Below are 21,125 nucleotides of genomic sequence, written 5' to 3'. Positions count from 1 at the left end.
TCCCCATTCAGAATTGAAGGACTCAGGAACACACAAGCTGGAAAACGTTCATTCAAATGCTTAAAACTGTTGAATACTAATTCTGCTCAGAATGACTTGCTGGGAGTTTGTAGTGCCTGAAGCCGTCAGAATATTTCCTTTCCTTTGATCTTCACTTGGCCACACTGCTGTTCCACAATTCTTCCTTCACTAAATTCTGTTGTCATGCTCGGATCCCAGATTAAGGCAGCATTCCGGGAAAGTGTTTTAATGATAGCCTCTCTGAGTTAAAGGCAGAGGAGGCAAAGTTGTAAAGGGTGCAAAAGGTAATTTCATAGCCATCCAAAGCCAAGCCTCACATAAAATGTAACTGGGCACAGGAAAACTGAGATTCTTCTTGATCTCTCAGTGGCTGCATTATTTCCGCATAATCAACTTGCACACGGCCAGACTGGGAGCCAGTCCCTAAACCCTAGCATGACCCATTTGCTCAAGCATCTGCTGCCAACTTTAGACAGATTGTTTCTCTTGATCTGAGTTCTCAAAAGGAAAAAACCCTAAAGGGCTAGGCTTGTTTCTTGGGAGTGCTCTTTACAAAAGGCCATGTCATAGGTTCCCGGTCAGCTAAGAATAGGATGTTCTCGGCTTAGAAATCTTTCTGTGGTCCCGTCATTAATGGCCAGAAACAGAGGATCACATCATCAACAGCGTTGCTTTTCCAGGGCCTGTGGGAGGGCAGGCACAGTGAACTGGTCTCCATCAGGACTGCAACTGCTCACTTATTTGAAGATGCAACATTCATTCATAACTAAGTTCTTATAAATGTTAGGTATCATTATTAATATCAGTCATTACCATCATTTATTCATTTATTCAGTAAATATTTATAAAGCACTCATGACATGCCAGCCACTCTCTAAGACTGTGGACATAAAGAGGATGAAAGTCTTTATTTGAAATAAAGTAGATTCTAAATTTTTAGGAACTTATATACTTATGAGACAGTTTTTGGAAGAAATGGTCACCTTCCCAACCACAGGTAGAAAAATTTGCCTTCAGTGAAATGGAAATATAAAACTTATGATTAGAAATGCCTGGCTCAAGTGTAGCTCAAAGGCTGCGAGTCAGGCTGAAAAAAGAAATATCCAAAGGGAAGATCCAACCAATCGGCAAATGTCAGGATGATGCTGGGTGACAAGGACCATTCTCTGCTACGCCTGGATACCAGGGACTAACACAAAGTCTTCTAGCACATGTAGAGAAAGTGACTGTCCCCGCCCTAATTATCAGAACAGATGTTCTCTGATATGCATGTTAATGCTGTGGCTTGAGACTCATGATTGTAAACTCAGACATGTAAACTACAGGGTACAAGCAGTTAAAATAAATGAGTGACACAGACCAGTGTAATTCATTCATCAGACAGTGCCAGGGACCAAGGTGAATGAGAAAGAACACACCCTATCTAAAGGTAGAAGCTGTTATGCAGCCATTTGAAAATGGCTGTGATGCCAGATCTTCCACTTTTTAAATAAATACTTGAAATGCAAATTTTTGTATGAAATCCCCGACTTAAAAAATGTAATAAAGTCTATTCAAAATATTTCTGGGAGCGGCATCCAGATTGAAGTCTACCAAATTGCGAGTCCGGTTTGACATCAAGCAGCACATACTGGCCTTGCCACTCACACTCTGGCCTTGAGGAGGTACACATGAATGCTGTGTCTCAGAAGATGTTCTGGGCTGCCCAAAGTGGGGTGTCATTACCAACGGAGAAACTACCAGGATCAGTGGCTGTGCTCCACTAAATAACAGGCCCCCAAAGATGTCAACTGAATATCTTGAGATGGGAAATTACCTTGGATTTTTATGGTGGGCCCAGTGTAATCACAAGAGTTCTTATAAAAGAAAGGCAGGAGGGTCAGAGTCAGAGAAAGTGAAAGAGATGTGATGAGGGATGGTTAGGTCGGAAGGATGTCATTGCTAGAAGGGGCCATCAGCCAAGGAATGCAGGTGGCCTCTAGGAGCTAGAAAAGGCAAAGAACCATTTCTCTCCTAGAGGCTCCAGAAGGAACCAGCCCTCTAGACACCTTGACTTTAGCCTTGAGAAAGCCTCATTTTGGACTTCTGACCTCCAGAATTACATGGTGATACATGCTGTCTCCAAGTGATTATGTTTCTGGTGATTGTTGTGGGAGTCACAGGAAGCTAACACAGCAGCATGGAACTTGCCGAAGGGTCGGGCACCCTCTTCTGACCCAGAGAAGGCTGTGGAAGAGTTAGAGAGGGAACTTTATCACCAGACCCGGGCCGTAAATTCCAGAGCTCCCTGGCACCAAGGGAACCTACTGTCTATTAGAAGGTCCTTGACTTTCCCTGCATGAATAATTCTCCTCTTGCTGGAGCCCTTTTGGGTAGTTGCCAGTCATCTTCAGTCCTGACCAGACCTTTCCCAAAGCCCACGGATGAGAAGGGAAGCAGAGCCACATGGTGGAAAGAACATTATCTTTAAAAATCAAACGAGACACTTTGTGTGACCATCTCCATGAACTTTGATGTCATTATCATAAGATGAGAATAATAATATGACCTAGAATTATGAGACAGAGGGATGAAAAGCCTCTAGCATGGTGCCTTAGGAATAATGGGAGCCCAATACACAGTCACTCCTTTATTGTCATCCTATATTCTCTAGCTTGATCATTATCACAACATCGAGTTTTCTACATATCCTTAGTAAATGAGCAGCTCCAGATGGTTGTCAGGGTGGCTTAAGGACAGTGACTTGTCTAGAAGCCTCTCATTCTTCTGACATTCTAGTGACAGGAGGTCGTATTATAAATGTACCATTTTCACAGTGTCGGAAGCCATCTGTTCTCCGACTGTTTTTGAAGTCTTTGTTAAGAAAAAGACAATTAACCTGATATACAAGTTACAAACATGAGAAGAAATCCAAATAATCGACACATGTGAGAGATGCTCGGTCTTTTACATCATCACAGAAGTGCAAACGTAAGCAACAATGAAGAGCAATTCTTACCGCCCCGCCCCCAGCCTCCCGGTCAGGAAAAGGTAAAACCAATCAACAGCCAGTTGCTGCTGGAGAGACTCTGAACCAGTCAGGTGCCTTTACAGATGACTGGTGAATTGCTACAGCTGTTCAGAAAATAGTAATTTGGTAATTTATCAGTTAAAATCCTCTTGGGATAAATAATCTCTCTTGAAAATCTCTTACGCATATATATAAAATACACAAATGAACAACGTTATTTATGTACACATTTGTGTCCACAGATAACATATACACATACATATATACGTTTCTTTTTCTTCAAGAGTGTGAATTAAAGATATTTATTGCAGCAATTTTGTTGTGGCAAGTACAAAATGCGCGCGCGCACACACACACACACACACACACACACACACACAAAACAACCAGCTGTATAGCGAATCTGAGGACTAGTTTAAGAAAATGTGGGACATACAAACTTCAAAATTGAGAATTATTTAGAATTATTTTTCTATTTTGAAGAAATAAGTTAATTTTATAATTAAAGACTTCAAGGTTATCTATGACCTGTTATTATTAAGAAATGCAAATTGTAGAGTCTGATGCAATTAAAAAAATTTTAAAACACTATACATGTATTTAAAATAGAGAAATGGGTAATATAAATTTGAAAGACTCACATTCCTACATAATTATAAAAGTAAGTTTCAGTTTCTTAGAGTATGTGTTTATATGTGTGGAATCCTTATTACCCAGTCTTCCCTAATAAGTTGGAAATAAATTATTAAATTATTAACAAATTATTAGGTTATCAATGTTATTTTGCATTTGGATTAATGATACTTTTCTTAAAAAAAGTCTTTTTTTGGTAACAGAAACTACCAACCATACAGCAAATGTTAAGATCCCAAAGGCAATTAGTACATTATTTGAGTTCAGAAAAGTCTAGGCAAAAAGAAGGCGCTGCATGTGCGAGGAGGGGACAAGACATGAACATAGAGCTGGGGTGAGCACGTTCCGGCTGACAGGAAAGACAGTCCGGCTTTCAGCAGGTAAGAACAGCAGGTGGGAGTTTCACAAGACACGGCTCATGGCAACACAGAAGGTCACCAGCAGGCAGAGGTGTGAGCTGGCTGTGGCTTGAAAGACAAGACTAGCAATAAGGCAGGTTTCTAGGCTCGGACGAACTGAAGTGCTGGTTGTCTGAACAAAGCAGACACTCAGGAAAGGAAGATGATGTCAAGAACCCTGGTCATTAGCAACGGAACTTATGGAGAGTTCTGGTCAGGGCCACCACAAGCGGCTGTGTGGGCTGTGGGATGGACAGCTTCAGGGGATGCTGTCAGCTTAAACCGCCGTGTGAAGGGTACCTCCTAGGTTTGTATGACAAGGCAAGAATTTTAATCCTGGTATGTCCCCCCGAGATCAGAGTAGATTAGCAACAAAACTGACAATCCTGCTGATTATCACCACCACTGTCATCATCACCACCATCACCAACATCATCACCATCACCACCACCGTCATCATCATCACCACATAATCACCACCCCCACCATCATCACCACCCCCACCACCACGATTGTGACAGATGACATTATGACAATGTGTTATGCTTTACAGAACACACTCACTGATTAGGAAGAGCCCAAGGAGGCAGCCAGGTCAGATATTACAATCACCATTAAAATGGAGAAACAAAGACTCCGAAATGCTCACTGATTTGCCCAAGATCTCAAAGCTAGTCAGTGGCAGAACAGGCAGCTGAACCTAGGATTCTTTCTTCTAAAACCATTCCATTCCCATTGTCTTAGACTGTTCACAGTGGGAATGAAGACTGGCCCATGACATTGGGACCGGGCTGAGGCTGAAGCCTGCTGAGCAGTGAGCCAAACAGATCATTACACACACTGTGATTTTTTTTTTTAATATGAATTATGGTTTCTTATTTTTCCAAATCCACGGGGTAAGCAAACTCTCCCTGCAAGGGGATTTCCTGCTGTGGAACATTCAGACTCAACTTGCCCATTACTGACTGCTATTTTGTTGTGGTGACAATTTGTTTAGACAGAACATATTACACAAAAGATTTATGGCAGCTTACAAAAACACATACCATACAAAATAAAATTGAATAAAAAGGAAGGAAATGAGGAAATTGAATTAGAAGGAAAACGAGTGGAGAAAACATCCTGCCAAGAATGAGGTTCACAAAATAAATAAGGCACTCAATAAAGTTCTCTATATTTGCTAGAGGTAGACCACAAAGTTGGCTTCCAGCTATTGAGCAGCCAAGAGAAAGAGGGAAACATGATTCACAGGATTTAAAAGATATAATTATAAACCAACCAGTGGCTCAGGAGAAATACAAGTATTCTTGGTACCAAGACTAGAAAGATATATTTTCCATTGTTCCATATGAGGCTAATAATAGCTGCTCATTTTTATAGGATCTTCCCGCGTGTTACGCATGATGCTCAGTGCTTTGAATACTTTATCTCAGTCAATTCCCACGTAAATTCTATAGGATGTGTATTATTAGTAACACTTCTTTACAAATGAGGGAAGTGAAATACAGAGGTGTTAAGTGAGTCACCGAAGGAAACACAGTAAGTACCTGATTTGGGATTCCAACACAGTTCCACCGACTCCAAAGCTATGCTTCTCCCACCCAGGTTCCATTTAGGAGCTAAACCTTGATCCAACCCCCAAGTATCCCCGAATATACAACAGAATCCCTGAACAGACAATACAAGATAGTGCCCACCACTTTCTCCCTGCTACATCACTTCATTTTGTCTTCTTCAATGCGCTTACCACCATCTGAAGTTAACGTGCTCCATCGCTCACTTATTTTATTTTGTTTCTCCTATTAGAATACAAACTACTGGCTGCAATGCTCATGTTTATCTCACCATCTTGTATCACCAGACTCTACTGCCTAGGACCTAGGAGGCACTCAATGATATTTTTAAATGAATGAATGTTTCAAGGAGCAAGGACTAGGGGTCTACTCAAACCATTGGCTTGTCTGAGGATCCAATGGCCCCTGTTATTCTTGGTTTCTTCCAGATAATATCTGTGTACTCTTCTCCAGTCTCCTTGACTTATCTATACTAGTTACTCACCAAAAACACCTTGTTTCCTATAACTTAGCTATTTCTCCTCATATAGCTTGACATAGACTTGACTTTATTCATTTGATCTTGTAATTTAAAAAATATGCTTGAGAATATAGATGACACCGTGACTTGTCACACATGAAGAAATTTTTAAAAATTCATTTGCCTATAAAAAAAATGTAACTGTTGATTTTTAAAAGTCTACATTCAAAGAATTTTCCACAAGGCTGTTTCAATATAGATTTTTTTATTTGCTATCCAGTATTTCCTACTAAAACGAAACAAAACCAAAAAAAAAAAAAACCACCAGTTCTAAGCAACTTAATGGCTTTTAAAGCACAAGGAACCAACATGTTAACTTGTTCTGGTTAAACACCTAATTCTAGTTGCCATGTTTTCAGGCAGGAAGAATAATCATATTATTAAACAAAGCAGTTTCACTAGGTCAGTAATGGGGGCACAAGACAATCAGGGGGCTTCTGAATTATAGACAAACAACACAGGTAGAACCCCCAAGATCTTCAGAATAATTGACTGCATGGCACTAATAAGTGCAATCCAGGAAACCTTGGATTAAGACTCTTAGCCCTGATTGTCTTCATGTATATTCTAGTGCTCTCTTAAGTCTTTCCGGCTCTCTTGGAATTTGTGTGACATGGCTGTCATTTCCAGAAAGGAGGGCAAACACATCTCTTCCTGTAATCTCAGACTGTCTGTGAACATTTGTTCTAGCCCTCAAAACTGGGTCTCTTCCCTCCTGATTCTTTGAAGTTGCCTGTTGCTAACTTCTTGTGTCAGTTAAATGACTAAATCATGTGAAAACGTGGGCCAGATGGAAAGATACACAAAGTTGATGATGTCCTCTTGATTTATTTTTCTGGATTCAGACAGTCCAAATATAGCGGACAGGTAAGGAAAGAAATAACTTGGGATATGAATAATGGCTGGATTATACTTTCATACTTTGAAAAGAAAATTTGGAAAATATTTAAAGTACAAGTTTATGACCAACCTCTTCCATGGAAACACCATGATAAATGGTTATGGTGACATGATATTGTGATTTATAATAAGAAAAAATACCTTGGTCTTCATCTACAGTTCCTGGCACCCTTACAGTTTCCAAATAAGAGCAACAGGAGCATCTTTTGTTTTGTCATCAGTTCCTGAAATAACTTGAGCCATAAAAGGTGAAATGGGTTTATTCTGTTATTCATAACAAGCCCTTTCAACCACACCTGACTTTATGTTAATGAGGTGGCTTTTGGACCATCCAACCCCCTAACGATGAGGGCAGGTTGTCAGGGAAAACAGCCTACTGATTAGAGGAACAGAACTTTCAGTCCAACCCCCCAACCTCTGGAGAGGGGGAGACGGGCTGGAGGTTGAATTAATTACCAATGACCAATGATTCAATCAACCATGCCTACATAATGGAGCCTCTATGAAAACCCAATAGAACAGGGCTCAGAGAGCTTCTGGTTGGTGAACACGTGGAGGGGCTTGGAGACGGGTGCGCCCAGAGAGGGCGTGGGAGCTCTGCGCCCCTCCCCATATGCCTTGCCCTTTGCACCCTTCCACTTGCCTTTTCCTGAGTTACATCTTTCTATAATAAACTGGTAACCTCGTGAGTAAAATGTTATCCTGACTTCCGGGAGCAACTCTAGCAAATGAATTAAACCCAATAAAGGGGTTATGAGAACTCCAATTTTCAGTCAGAAGCATAGTAACAACCTGGACTTGTGACTGGCACCTGAAGTTGGGGGGTGGTCCTGTGGGGCTGAGCCCTTATCCTCCGGGATCTACCCTCTCCAAGCAGACAGTGTCAAAAAGGCATTAAATTGTAGGATACCCAGCTGGTGTCACAGAATTGCTTGATGTGGGAAACCCGCTCCCTCTTCATGTTTGGTGGCCAGAAATGTCATGAATGAAATATTGAGAGTAATGTAGAGAGTAGAGGAGAAACACAGGAGGAATTTTTCCTTTGCGTTTGGGTGTTAAAAGTGGGATTTGCTCGAATAGTCCTGGTTCACGAAAACAGGCGATTTGGGAAGAAAAAGCATGGAAGGGCAGGGGATAAGAACCTCTGGTCTCTGAGTGACCACATGGTCACCAAGGGACGAAGCAGCCACCGTGCTGTGCTCAGGTGCTACTGGTTAAAGTCACCAGTGAGCAAGCTGCATAACCTTTGCCCAGGGAGACAATCTTCCAAAGACTTTCACCTCCTATGTTCTCCTAAAACAAGAGAAAGGAACAAATTGTTTCTGCCATCTGAGTTACAGGGGTCATGTCAAGAGAACTCAGTCGTTTGCTAAATGGTGCGAATCCCATCATGCACTGGCAGGGCCAGATGCCCAGAAATCCCATTTGATCATCCACTGGCAGTTAGATTGTTAAAGAAAGCATTATATGGTAAAACAAACAAACAAACAAGCAAACAAACAACAGAACTAAGCATGATTTATAGGTACTTATGATTAGAGAGAAACAGAGAAGGACGGAAGGAAGGAAAGAAAGAAAAAGGGGCGAAGTCACCCACAGAGGGTGTAGGAGAACAGTTCCTAACAGCTGGAAAACCAAAGGGTAACTTTCAGAGAGAGACGTGACAAGGAAGCATTTGCTCCAAAGACAAGATACCCTCTTTGTTTATCTGCAGACTCCACTTGTTTTTACATAATTGTGACAATTTTGGACTTAAAAAAAAAAACAGTTTTTAGGCGCCAACGTAATGAGACACAACTTTCCATTTTGCTCAATGAAAAGTCCCAAAATAGAATATTTTATATGTTCTTAACAGAACATCTTTTTTTGGTTCTGCTAACTTCTTTGGCTGCCTTAAATATTTCCCTTGCTTAAGATTTAAGGTCTATGGAACATACATAATTTGGCTAAGTGAAAAAAAAAATCCCATATTACAGTTATATAGAGAGTTTATAAAGAAAGTAGTTTCCCTTAAGATGAGCATTCTAAATCCCCTCAATATTATGAAGTAAGTAGTCGCAATAAAATAAATACTATATTTGATATAGTCGAGTTTATTTCTCCTTCTCAGAACTGGCTGCTTTAAATCACTGAATGTACTGGGATATCAGTTGGCAATACATAAAACTCTAAAAACCTATTATTACACAATGGAATTTTTAGAAGTTCCTAAAAATGATGATATCTACAGATAATGAGATGAAAAAGCATCCATAATATAAACTAAATCTTAAAAACTACAAAAAAGTATGTATGCAGATTGCATATTTTCGTTAAAAAAGGTCCATATTCATGTATATAAAATGTCATATAGATACAAATATCAAGATGACATTGTTATCTAGAGTTAGGGATTACTTTTACTTCCTCTTTCCATATTTCTAAATATTCTGAAACTCTAAGAAAGTATATCATGTTTGGAGTTACAACAAAAACATTACAAAATATCCAATGTCCCATTAGTATGATAATTAAACCAGTTCTCTTAAGACTTCAATCATCTTCATGTTGAGCCTAAATGATCCAAAACAAACAGATGTATCGAGTGGTCCAGTGTCGAAACTTCCCATAGACGTTGCCTAAGCTTGACCCCTAACATTTCCAAAATGTGTTCCAGCATCCTCCTTGCTGCTTTAGGAGCTAGAAATGGAGAAACGCAACAGATGGTGACAGTTGTGACTGTCAGGATGCCAAGTTCAAGAATGGGATTTCTACTTCAAGAATATTTTGCAGGGGTACAATCATGTCTGGAGAATCTAAGCACAAAGCTTTCCAAAAGGCAAATGTTTGCGATTGAAAGGAAAGGTGATGATGTAAGAAGATCTTATAGTTTAACATGAAGCCTTTAGGTTAGGGAAAGAGTGAAAAGTTAACCAATTATCTGAAGTAGATTGCAGAATTTTTTTTTCTGACTTCCTTAAAATAAAATCTAATTTGACGTTATAGTTCATTTTTCATTACTATCTGTAGGATGCTTCTGGCTACAACATGAACATCTAGCTATCAATGAGTGCATTTTCAGAGGATGAAAATTAACATTATCATTAGCTTCAATAAAATGTAATTCAGAGAGTCAAAATTTTTGTTGGAAAAATTAACAATATTTTCCCAAAGCAAACTTACTGTTTTATGTTAAAATTTAAAATGTCTGAGTTGTGAAGTCAGACAAACTTGAACTTGAGTTCCCCTTCTAGCTCTTTTTATTAACTGTATACCCTGGAGCAAGTTACTGATTTGGGGCCTTGATTATTTTCTTTTTTTCTCTGCAAATTAGCACCTAATCATGAGGGGTTTTTTTTTTTTTTTTAATGGAGGTACTGGGGATTGAACCCAGGACCTAACACTGAGATATACCTTCCCCACCCTCCCTTTTTTTAAATTCTTGATGGTGTAATATTAACATAGTTTCTTCCAGTTTTAATATATATGATGCGATTTCTGTAGTAACATGGTTCAAGCACACAGCTACCTTTCCTGAAGTTTATACTAAGTCCTCATATTCTTATGTGTACTGAAGTCATAGTTAATAAGCAATGGCATAAAACAAATTCTCTAAATTTGCTTTGAAAACTGTGGTACCCAAACTCCAGGACAGTCCCCAGTGACCACTGCTCCCTGGTATTCAAGCCCTTTGAAGTCCCCCCCCCATGACTGCGGGCGTGACCTAGCAACTCATTTCTAATGAATAGAACACAGTGGAAAGGATGCTGTGTGACCTAGAGGCTGGGTCATACATGGCAGTGTGGACTCTCTCTCTCTCTCTCTCCACGTGCTCTGGGGGAAGCCATGTGTCAGCTGCCCTGTGGAGAGGGAGGTCCACGCGTTGAGGAACTGAAGCCTCCTGCCAACAGCCGTGTGAGTGAGCTTGGAAGTGAATTGTTCAGCTCCGTCAAGTCTTCAGAGACTCTGCCCTGGCTGACAGCTTGGCTGCAATAAGCCCGAGGCAGAACTACACAGCTAATCTGCTTCCGGATTCCTGACCTTCAGAAACTGTGCGGAATAATAAATACTCCTTGTTTTAAGCTGCTAGATGTTGAAGTAATATGTTACGTGACCACAGATAACTAATACACAGACAAAATCCAAAATGACAAAGGTGGGAGGGTTTATAGACAAAATGCCATTTGCAAGGAAGATAGGAAATAACTTTCTAAAATATAACCACATTTATTTGAAAATCAAAGAAAAGAATCACGCATTTGACTTCTTTAACAAATGTTCTACCATGTTAAAACATGGCAGACATTTTTTTCTCTCAGGCTTTTATATTCATTCCTCCTAGGAACTTGGGACAAGTGTCCCAGGACTGCACTGAAAGATATCAGTCGTGCACTACACTGTAGTAGGTTGTGTATGACATCCATTTAGTATTGTGGACTCGGTATTTACTATCTGACCCCACATACCGTTGACACATAGTAAGTCATAATTTTCCCAAAGCCTGAATTGTCTTCACACTTTCTGAGTTTGCCTACACGAGCAAGTCACCTAACTCAGGAACCAGCCCCGCACCAGTTTCCCCTACAGGTCAACGCAGCCTTCCCGGTCCCCATCATAGAAGCAGTCACTATCAAGAAGTGTACAGGCAACAGTGGTTTTCATACATTTGAAATATTCTTGGAATAAAATATCACGAGACCAAGAGATTGCACTAATTCATAGCCCTCATAGGCAAAAAGTCTGGGTGTTAGGACAAAGCCCCGGCACCTTAAGTTTTCTCCAATGTCAGAGTCAATTTGTTGCTTATTTGGGTCAGTGTCAGAGTTTAGAATATAATTTTAGTTACCTGTTTCTGTACAAGAATCACATTCCTGAAGCCAAGCTGTAAGCCGTCATATCTTCATGACTTCTTGAAGGGGCTCTCATATCTTAATCAAAACTGAAGTCCAGATCCTCCGTTTCAGCATACATTAGCTGCTGTCTGGCATCTATTTCTGCTTGTTAATAGCGTCCCAATTTTTATTCCCATAACCTCCCCTCCCCAATACAGCGTGGGGGTTTTTAGGGATGCTCGAGGGGTGAGGCATGTGGTTGAGGTTTGAGATAATATGCCTAATTCTGTCACCGGGCCACAAAACTGTTACGGGATGAAGTGACTAATTAACTTAAATTGGTCTAGTTGCAGGGATGCCCAGGTTACTACTGACAGTTGTGAAAGACTCATTCTTTCCCACTGAATGGAAGCCTCCAAACATAAAACTCCAGCAGTTTTGAGAAAACATGATGAGATGAAGAAGAGAGAACCAGTCTGAGAATCAAGTCACTCCATGAAAAGCAGTGCTGGGAGATTGATCCTGGCCAACTATTTGAGCCCTTGATCAAACCATACCTAAAGCTAGATATACTACAGAAGTGTTATTAATTGAACCATGAAATTTTCTTTAGTTTGGACTGGATTCTTGTCACTTGCAACAAAATATTCCTAACCACTAAGGCTGCCCTGACATGGCAGAATTCCAACGGCAGGTGTATAGATTAAATTCACCTTTTTGGGACATTCTCCATACAAATACAAAATTATGATCAAACCAATGTGTCTATTAAAAAAACAACTATTTATCCACAACACATAATACACTAAGTGTCACAAAATTTATTGACTATAGCAAAGCAATGAGAAGGCTGGACTTTCAAAGCCCTTCAAATCACACCTAGGAATTCTCTCTTTACCTGTAAGATGAAACTCAAAAACTGGTCAACAACATAACCAGGCTAAAGCGGGGTATAAACCAGAGCTCAGGATGTTACTGAAACACAGGTTATCCAAAGCTCCTGGCCTTAACAGTCTTCGAAATCAACCACTTGATAAAAATCTTTGCAAAGAATGTTTTGTGTCAAAAAAAAACAAGAGAACGTCTGTTTGTGTGATGGTCTGGGTGACTGGTGAGGACAAGAAGCTTTAGGATTCTAGGAATCTCACAGAGCCCACCTTGGAAACTCCCCATCATCTTCTTACAGGCTCATAAAAGTCTTCCCACTGCCCCAAGAACTGCCGCTCTTTCTCTTCCCTCCCTCCCTCCTTCCCTTCCTTTCTCCTTTCCCTTCCTTTTCTTTCCGCCCCCTTCCCTCCCCTACCCTGTCCCCTCTTCTCTCCTCCCCTTTCCTTCCTCTCTGTCCTCCTCTGCTTCCTCATCTTCCTTCTGTCTATTCTCCTTCTTCATTTCCTTCCCTCAAATCCATCTGAGGAGCAAGCCATCTTCTCACCACCCTTTATATTCCAAAGCCTTCCTATTCCCCAGTTTTCTCATATTCTGCCCAAGCTAAAACATTCTTCACTCAGCAGCCAACCTGACTTGCTGAGCTGGAAACGCCTGCATCTGCCCCCCTTCCACCTCTTTCACTCACGCCCTAGGGCTCCCTCCGCCCTCATCACAAGGTAACCTTGTAGCCCAGTGTACGTGGATGGACTTCTCAGCACACGTCTGTCTGAAACCATTTTTTTCACTCCTACCACAGCACTGACCTCGAAGATGTTCATATTTCCTCTGTACTGCATCTGTGCAGAAATTCTAATAACAGCTTCTTAATTGAGCCTCTAGAACATAATTAGCATGCTTTGGGATAAACATTCTAATTGTGCTGTCCTCTCCTTGAATAAATAAACTGCAGATTTTCCCGATTATAAAAGAAAGAAGAAAAAGGAAAAAAATTCATTTGTGGACAAATGCTCTTATGAAATGCTTTGTGCGGGCAATTGGGAATCAGGAAAGGAGGAGGGACACATGCATCTTTCATGTCCCTGTTACATTTTTCATTCTAAAACGCATGGTCTTAAGGATGTCAGAAACAAGCGAGAGAAAGAAACAAGTGATCTGTCCTCTGAGCCAGGAAACCTTAAAAGTTACATACAAGTACATTTTGGAAGCTGGGAGTGGCTTTTTACCTTGGCTTAAAAAAAACAAAACAAAACAAAACAAAACAATAATTTCCCCAGTTCAGAAAATGGATACATATTAATACTGCTCATTTTAGTATAAAATAAGCCACAAATTAATTCTTTGGTACCATTGCAATATACCTCAAATACAAATATATACACACACGTACATGCTAGCCACACAAACTAATATCAATTACTCCACCAAAATCATTTAGCAGTGGAATATCTCCCTTTCATCCTCTATATTCCATTCCTAAATCTCTTTTCTGTATAGAATGAACCTTCAGACCAGCTGATACCTGATTAAATGATGACCCTCTGCTTTTTGAGTAAGCCGAACATTATTGATTTATTTAAAAATAACTCCACTTCTCTGCTTTTCCTACTAAATCACCGTGGGCATAAGTAATGTAAGTGGATTACAGGAAACATTAGCACCAGCAATCGCTGTTGCAAGCTACGAAAGCCACAGCACAGTTAGAGACTAGATCCACAGCGGTTAGGAACGCAAATGGAGCAAAATCGCCTATTGCCACCTTGTCAGCATCACTCAAAAGAAAAAAGCACAGCTTCTTCATCAAGCATGAAACCACAAATGAGCTAAAAGTGAACGGACCTGCCAGGGTTCCTCACTGATGCCTTTTATCCTCCATAATTTTAAATTAGCCAGACGGTACATGATGTTACAAGACAGAACAGACCCCTTGGTCTGTAATTCACAGTGACTTTAAGGGCTGATGACTACGGGTGTGTGATGATCACTAGACGAAATACCTCTCATGAGCCCGAGCATTAGCACAGGCAAGTCCAGATACGGCGACATCATTACCATCATTTGTCTTCACGCAATAGACACAGTGCATAGCTTTCACCTTCAGAACATCTGTTACTCGTAAATGCAGAAAATTTGTTCAAGTATTTCAGGAGGCCCAATGACCCACAAATTTTCTCTTAACAAGAGCTCATCTTATGTTCTCAATTTATGGTTTTTATTGTGTCACCAACATTTCCCCCCAGACATTTCCCAAGCAAAACCAGAGACTCCAATTCACGTGACTCTATTTCGAGATACCCCAAATGATGACTGAATCATAACAAATATTCCATGTATGCTGGCTGAAAATGTCAATGAAGGGATCTTTGACTCTCAATACTAAGTTAAGTGCCTTATATGTAGTAGACTTAAACAAAAAGGAAAAGGAAAAAAAGCTTGTTAAATTTAATTACATTAGGTTTATAGAAAGGTTGCCAAAATGCAAACACAGTTTCATTGAATTATCTTGCCTTAAAAGTCAACATATTTGATTATGTTTGGGGCAGAAATGCAATTAACAACCATTTAGCTACTGATCTGTAGTTTCAGGGTCTCCTTACTGTAATTTTCAATTTGAGAGAGACTATAGTCCAAATAGGGTGTCTACCTCAGGATGGATTTAAACTATGACACCTCCACAAATGGGCAATCTCTGGCCTGGGCTACAAACCCTGAGAATATAAGCAATGAGCCCACTGCATCGTCTTGATGAATAAAGGATGATGCTTGTTCAGTGATATTAGGAATATTATCCATCAGTTAATTACTCCCAAACCACTTTATCTACTCTAGTTACAGAAAACTACCCTCCCTCCAACACCCCCCTTCAGTGTTCTCTTCATTTCTTACCATTTGAGTCAAGTGATTAGAAGATCTTTAGTAAGTACCATTTATTTACATCAACTGAGACCAAGGCCTGCCTGCTTTGAACAGATCATCACAGAAGGCAGGAAACTCGGTGCCGGGTATGACCTGATATAACTATAAGGACTTCCTAAAGCAATTTTTGGTTCAAATTACTTATTAAGTATGTACCATGCACCATGTGGTGTATCTGCACAGAGCATACAGACAAGACCTCTTATTTTATGAGCTTACATTCGAGAGGAAGCCAATAATCAAATAACAAAAAAGAGGAAGAAATGCTGTGGTAAATAATCAGTGAGATCCAGTGATAACTATTCACCACTAGGTCTTTTTGTTCATTTGTTTTTAAGCATCAACCACGGAAGAAAGCACTGGCATTAGCATCAGTTAAATGCAATACTCACCACCACAATTACATTTGCTGCTGGGATTGGCAGGTTTTCCACTTCAAGGTCTTGACCGGCCATGGCCAACAGATTGAGAGACGGGTCATAGGCAGGTTTGGGAAATGCTGAATTAACAATTTGGTGGTGTTTGCTTATGTGAGTTTCGGAAGAGGAATGGTAGCGATGTTTATGTATCTTTTGTGGAGCTATATCCAGGCTCTTCTCAACGTCTTGTGAATGGTGATAAATGAACGCTGGTTTTCCACTCTTCTTCCGATGAATTGCCAAAAAGTGATCATTATTTCCTGAAAAGCACCCTGAAAGGGGGAAGAAGCAGAAGTGAAAATCAAAGACCTTATTCAGTAAGATGAATAGAATATTTGATAAAGAGAATTATCCATTCTTAGGGAGCTGTAAGACATGTGAAGGATTTAGATCAGTCAGTCTCCATTTTCCTCCCTTGCTTCGTTATCCTCAACAAAGAGAACACACTTGGTGGTACGGAAGCATCTCAGAGACTTTGTGTGGACACAAGTGGGTATAGTTTGAAAAAGTCCCATTTCTCCGATATTCCTGACCTCTCGCAGTCAGGAACTTCCCCCTTTCTCTAAACGCATGGTTCTAACATCCTGTTGAATGCCTCTTCCTGGATGTCCTAATTTTTCCTCAAATGACAACCATCTATATCATATTCAAGCCTTCCTTCCTTTAATCAATAGCATTTCATACAATTCTTATTTTACACTTTTTTTTATCCTGCTCATATTATAATCAACTATGCGTAATTAAAAAAAAATTCTTGTAGACTATTTTAAGCTGACTGAGGGCAGAAGTCTGAGTATACTCATTGTGGTAGCCACTTCCAGGTGTGCAACGATACCCGTTCTCTTCTTCTTACTCAGTAAATCGGCCATCCAAATGAAGCAATACAGTCATATTCCTTCTGTTAGGTAAGTATCCATTGACTTGAATACTCTCCTGTTTGTCATTGGCCACGGGAGGAAACAGATAACACACACATGTGAGTCAAAAGAATATCACTAGGTCAAACACCAGTTAGAAAAGCAAACTTAAGACCTTCTATATAAGATGATGAGCAGAATGAACAGATCACAACACAGTCACACCACCCACATAGTGCCTAGCAACTCGACGCACGACAGATTTTCCCTCAGTGTGCCTATAGCAATAGTAAGCTGTACAAATGCTGTCTCGTTACAAGAATTCCGGGGTACCTCGAATTCTTACTGAATATTCGTAGTAGAGGAATTGCTAGTTTTTACAGCTTTTTCCTCCATCAAGCCTCTGTGACCAGCATGTATTTCTAGCACCCTCAGCAATTCTCTTACCAATATGATTTCAGCTTTCACTTAGGGATATGAAGACAGGTTTATTTTTCAGTTGGCTCAAGTGCTTTTGCCTTGATGGGATAGCTTGGGAGCTTGGGAATCATTGGGTACCAGTGACTTTAGGCTTTTAGAGCATTCAAATCACAACTACATTTCATGTGGATTCTGAAATAGTAATAGAAACCAATTCTCATGTCTCCAATCGTGAGCATGCTAAATAGACTATAACGTTTTTTTAAGAAATCAAGCCACCATAATTTGCCAAAGAAGATGATCAGACACTGTGATCTTTGTTTCTCTGACTAAAATAGGAGTTCCTCTGATTTGGAAGTGTTCTTGAGGACCACTGAGGTAGTATCTGGAATAAGATTTATCTTCTCTGTCTTCAAATGTTACTTCTCTATCACCTCCCTCACTTCAACATTATGAATATACTCATGTAAACATTTTGGAAATGCTAAGACTAAGAAGCCTATTAAATATCAAAGTGAAGATGTCAAATTAGAAACTGAGTAAGCGTATATAGTTCATGGTTGGAGAGGGAGAGATTTGTGAATCATCCAATACAGATAAAATTTAAAGCCGAGTAACTGGATATTGATTAAGAAGAGTATATAAGACAGAGTCCATGGTAGAATTACAAGATTTAGAGTCAAGGAGCTGAATGAAAATGAGCCAACAAAGATGTGTGACAAGGAATGGCAGTAAAGTAGGAGGAAAACCAAGAAAGAGACATTCACAGGCGATTAAGAAAGAAATGTTTTAGAGCCTATATGCATTATAGGGTCTTAGATGGAAGCAACTGAAAAATCAATCTTTTAGTGATGTCTCTAGAAACTAGGATATAAATGGAATTTCCACGTGTTTCCATGGAAGGTAAGTCCCACTGAAGACATACTCATACATTTAAAAAATTACAAAGCACCCAGAGACTACTGCCATGAGACATGGTCAGAAGATGGAGAAGTGGGAAGATTCCTGTCTAAGAAAGAATAAACTGAAACAAAAACCAAAGGGGGCTTCAAAATAAGTTAATTTAAAAATCCAAAGAGACAAAAGAGAAAAGTAAGGGTAAGGAATTTGAAGAAAAGAGAACAGGCATGTTTCAACCCAAGTGGAAATGACAGAAAAGAAAAATACTGTAGTTAGAGAAATTCAATGTATGGGTTAAATAGTAGAACAGACACCACTAAAAAGCAAATTAGTAAACTGGAAAAGTTTAGGTAATAATTCAGAAAGCAGCACAGAAAAATTAACAGAGGAGATATGAAAAAGGAGGTAAGAGACTGTGGTAGACTGACTATTCAGATGGGACTCTGATCCACATCTACTGGCATTCACACCCATTGAGAGTGAGTTAGATCTTGCTTTTGACTTACTTCTACCCAGTAGATAAGGCAAAGGTGATGGAATGTCACTTCTATGATTAGACTGAAAAAAGATATGACTCCTGTGTTGCTGGGAGACTCCTGCTGACTTCGATGAAGCAAGTTGCCACGTTGGAGAAGTCCACGTGAAGTAGGAGGCATCTAGCCAAAAGCCAGGGAAGAACTGAGGCCCTCAGTCACAACAACAATTGAGGAACTGAATCCTGCCAACAATCATGTAAATGAGATTGGAAGCAAATCTTTCGTCAGTTGAGTCTTCATCTAGGAGACTAGCCTTGGCCACACTTTAATTGAAGGCCTCTGAGAGACCTTGCAGCAGAAGTCTCAGTTCACCCATGCCTAGTTTTCTGACTCACAGATACTGAGAAATAATGCATATGTATTGTTTTAATCTGCTAAATTTTAGGGCAATTTGTTTATGGAGCAACAGGAAATGAATGCAGAGAGGTTGAGTGATATTGAGGATAACATGATTCAAGAAATGAAACATTAGAGAAATTGAACAGTTTATAAGATTTAAGGAGGGAAGTGACAAGATAAAATTTCTATCTCTCAAAGATCATTCTGGTTATACAAGAAAGTGGAGTAGGCAGAAGCAAGAGTCAGTGTACAGGTACCAGGCAAAATATTTCAGATGAGAAAGAGGACAGCCCAGGTGAGGCAGCAGTAGAGGGGTGGAGCAGAGATGAATTCCAGAGTGTTAAGATATGGGAATTAACCAAAAAAAAAAAAAAAAAAAGAGAGAGAGAGAATAAATTCAATGACTGAATTAGTATTCTAGGAAGGAACCAGCAGTGGATAATTCTATTTCTAGTTGGCAACCCAATGTATGGGGTGCCCTTTATTGAGAGAGAGAAATGTCAGCCTGTAGTGCCTATAATATATAGAAGCAGAAACATCCAGAGAGCAATTATGTTTACGTGGACCTCAGGAGGAAGTGCTGGACTAGAGATCAATATTTAAAAAACGTACGCATACCGACAGAAGACTGGGAGCCTGAGTGACGAGACTGCCTCACAGAGACTTGTGGAATCAGAACAATGAGCCTATAGCCAAGACCCAGAGAGCACGTTTAAGGAGCAGTTGGAGGAAGAGGGAGAAAAATCAGAGACTGTGGAAGTATAGAAGGCACGGGAGGAGTGAACCAAGGAGTCTGTGACTGGCAGTGCCCAGTGTCATTGACAACCTGAGCGTTCGGACAAGACAACCCTGAATACCTGCACAGGATTTACTGACCGAAAATTCATCAATGGACAGCTGAGCCTAGACAGTCAGAGGACCAGATTCAACATGAAAAAGGTTTCGGGACAGCATCCTAGAAGCACAAAGCTAACCGTTCTCCACTGTGGAGTCCTTGAACAAAAATAAAATAATTTTAAAGGGCTTAAAATGGTATGGGAGATTCTGAGCCTGGGTAAGATGAAGCAAACTCATTCTGTCTTGTTACTTACTTTAAATAGAGCTATAAAACCTGAACAAAATGTATAAAACAGGTTTGAGAACTCTGGAATGTAAACAGCAGCAGAAGAATTGAGGATGAAAAATAGAATTCAAAATTTCACAGCATCAGCAGTAAGTTGACCATCTCCCCACCCCCAGTATCCTCTAGCCACATCATAGTGGACAGGTGTAGGGCGCAGACAAAGACAGCTCCAGGAGAAATACTCTAGCTCCAAAAGACTAGTTCTGAAAAGAAAGTTCAAAGCTGAGAGAGACTGCGGGAATCTTCTTCTATTCTCCTCTTTCTTTTCTCCACCCCATGCAACCCTGTGGCAGCAGTGGGCTTGGCCACTAACCAGAGTCTACAGGATTCAAAACTCTGCAAGAGAGGAAGCTTCCTCTCTATCAGTGAAACTGCTATTCTAAGAGAGAAGAGCCAACCATCATAGCTTTTTCCTCTCTCTGTCCTCCAACCACTTGACCCTGGACTCATCTGCATTTGCAGAAGTGCAAGAAACTCATATCAACTACATTAAAGTGAAAGAATGGAAAAAATATATATCATGCAAATACGAATCAAAAGAAAGCTGGAGTGACTGTATTACTATCAGACAACATAGACTTCAAAGTAAAGAAAACTAACAAGAATAAAGATGTACATAATGGTGTAATATACACAAGAATACATAATAATCCTAAATGTGCATGCACCAGCCTAAAAGAAAAGTTAATACATGAAGGGAAACTGACCAAAATGAAAAGAGAAATAGACAAATCTACAATTTTTCGGATTTTAACACTCTTCTCCCAATAATAAATAGAACTAGTAAACAGAAAATCAGCAAGGGCAAGGTTATAAAAAAACCGAACAAACACCATCAACCAACTGGGTCAAGTAGATATTTA

General features: G+C 40.0%; 1 protein-coding gene across 1 annotated transcript in view; it reads right to left on the bottom strand.

Annotated features, from left to right (window-relative positions):
• Nucleotides 1-21,125, bottom strand: part of PTPRR (protein tyrosine phosphatase receptor type R) — a 226,657-nt gene that overhangs the window by 187,271 nt on the left and 18,261 nt on the right. The window contains exon 2 of the mRNA XM_006197827.4: nt 16,061-16,359. Within this exon, the coding sequence (XP_006197889.1) occupies nt 16,061-16,359 (299 nt within the window). The remainder of the gene's footprint in view (nt 1-16,060; nt 16,360-21,125) is intronic.

Source organism: Vicugna pacos, chromosome 12 (assembly GCF_048564905.1).
Source record: "Vicugna pacos chromosome 12, VicPac4, whole genome shotgun sequence".
Classification (NCBI taxonomy): domain Eukaryota; kingdom Metazoa; phylum Chordata; class Mammalia; order Artiodactyla; family Camelidae; genus Vicugna; species Vicugna pacos.
This window is presented reverse-complemented; position numbering and strand designations above follow the sequence as displayed.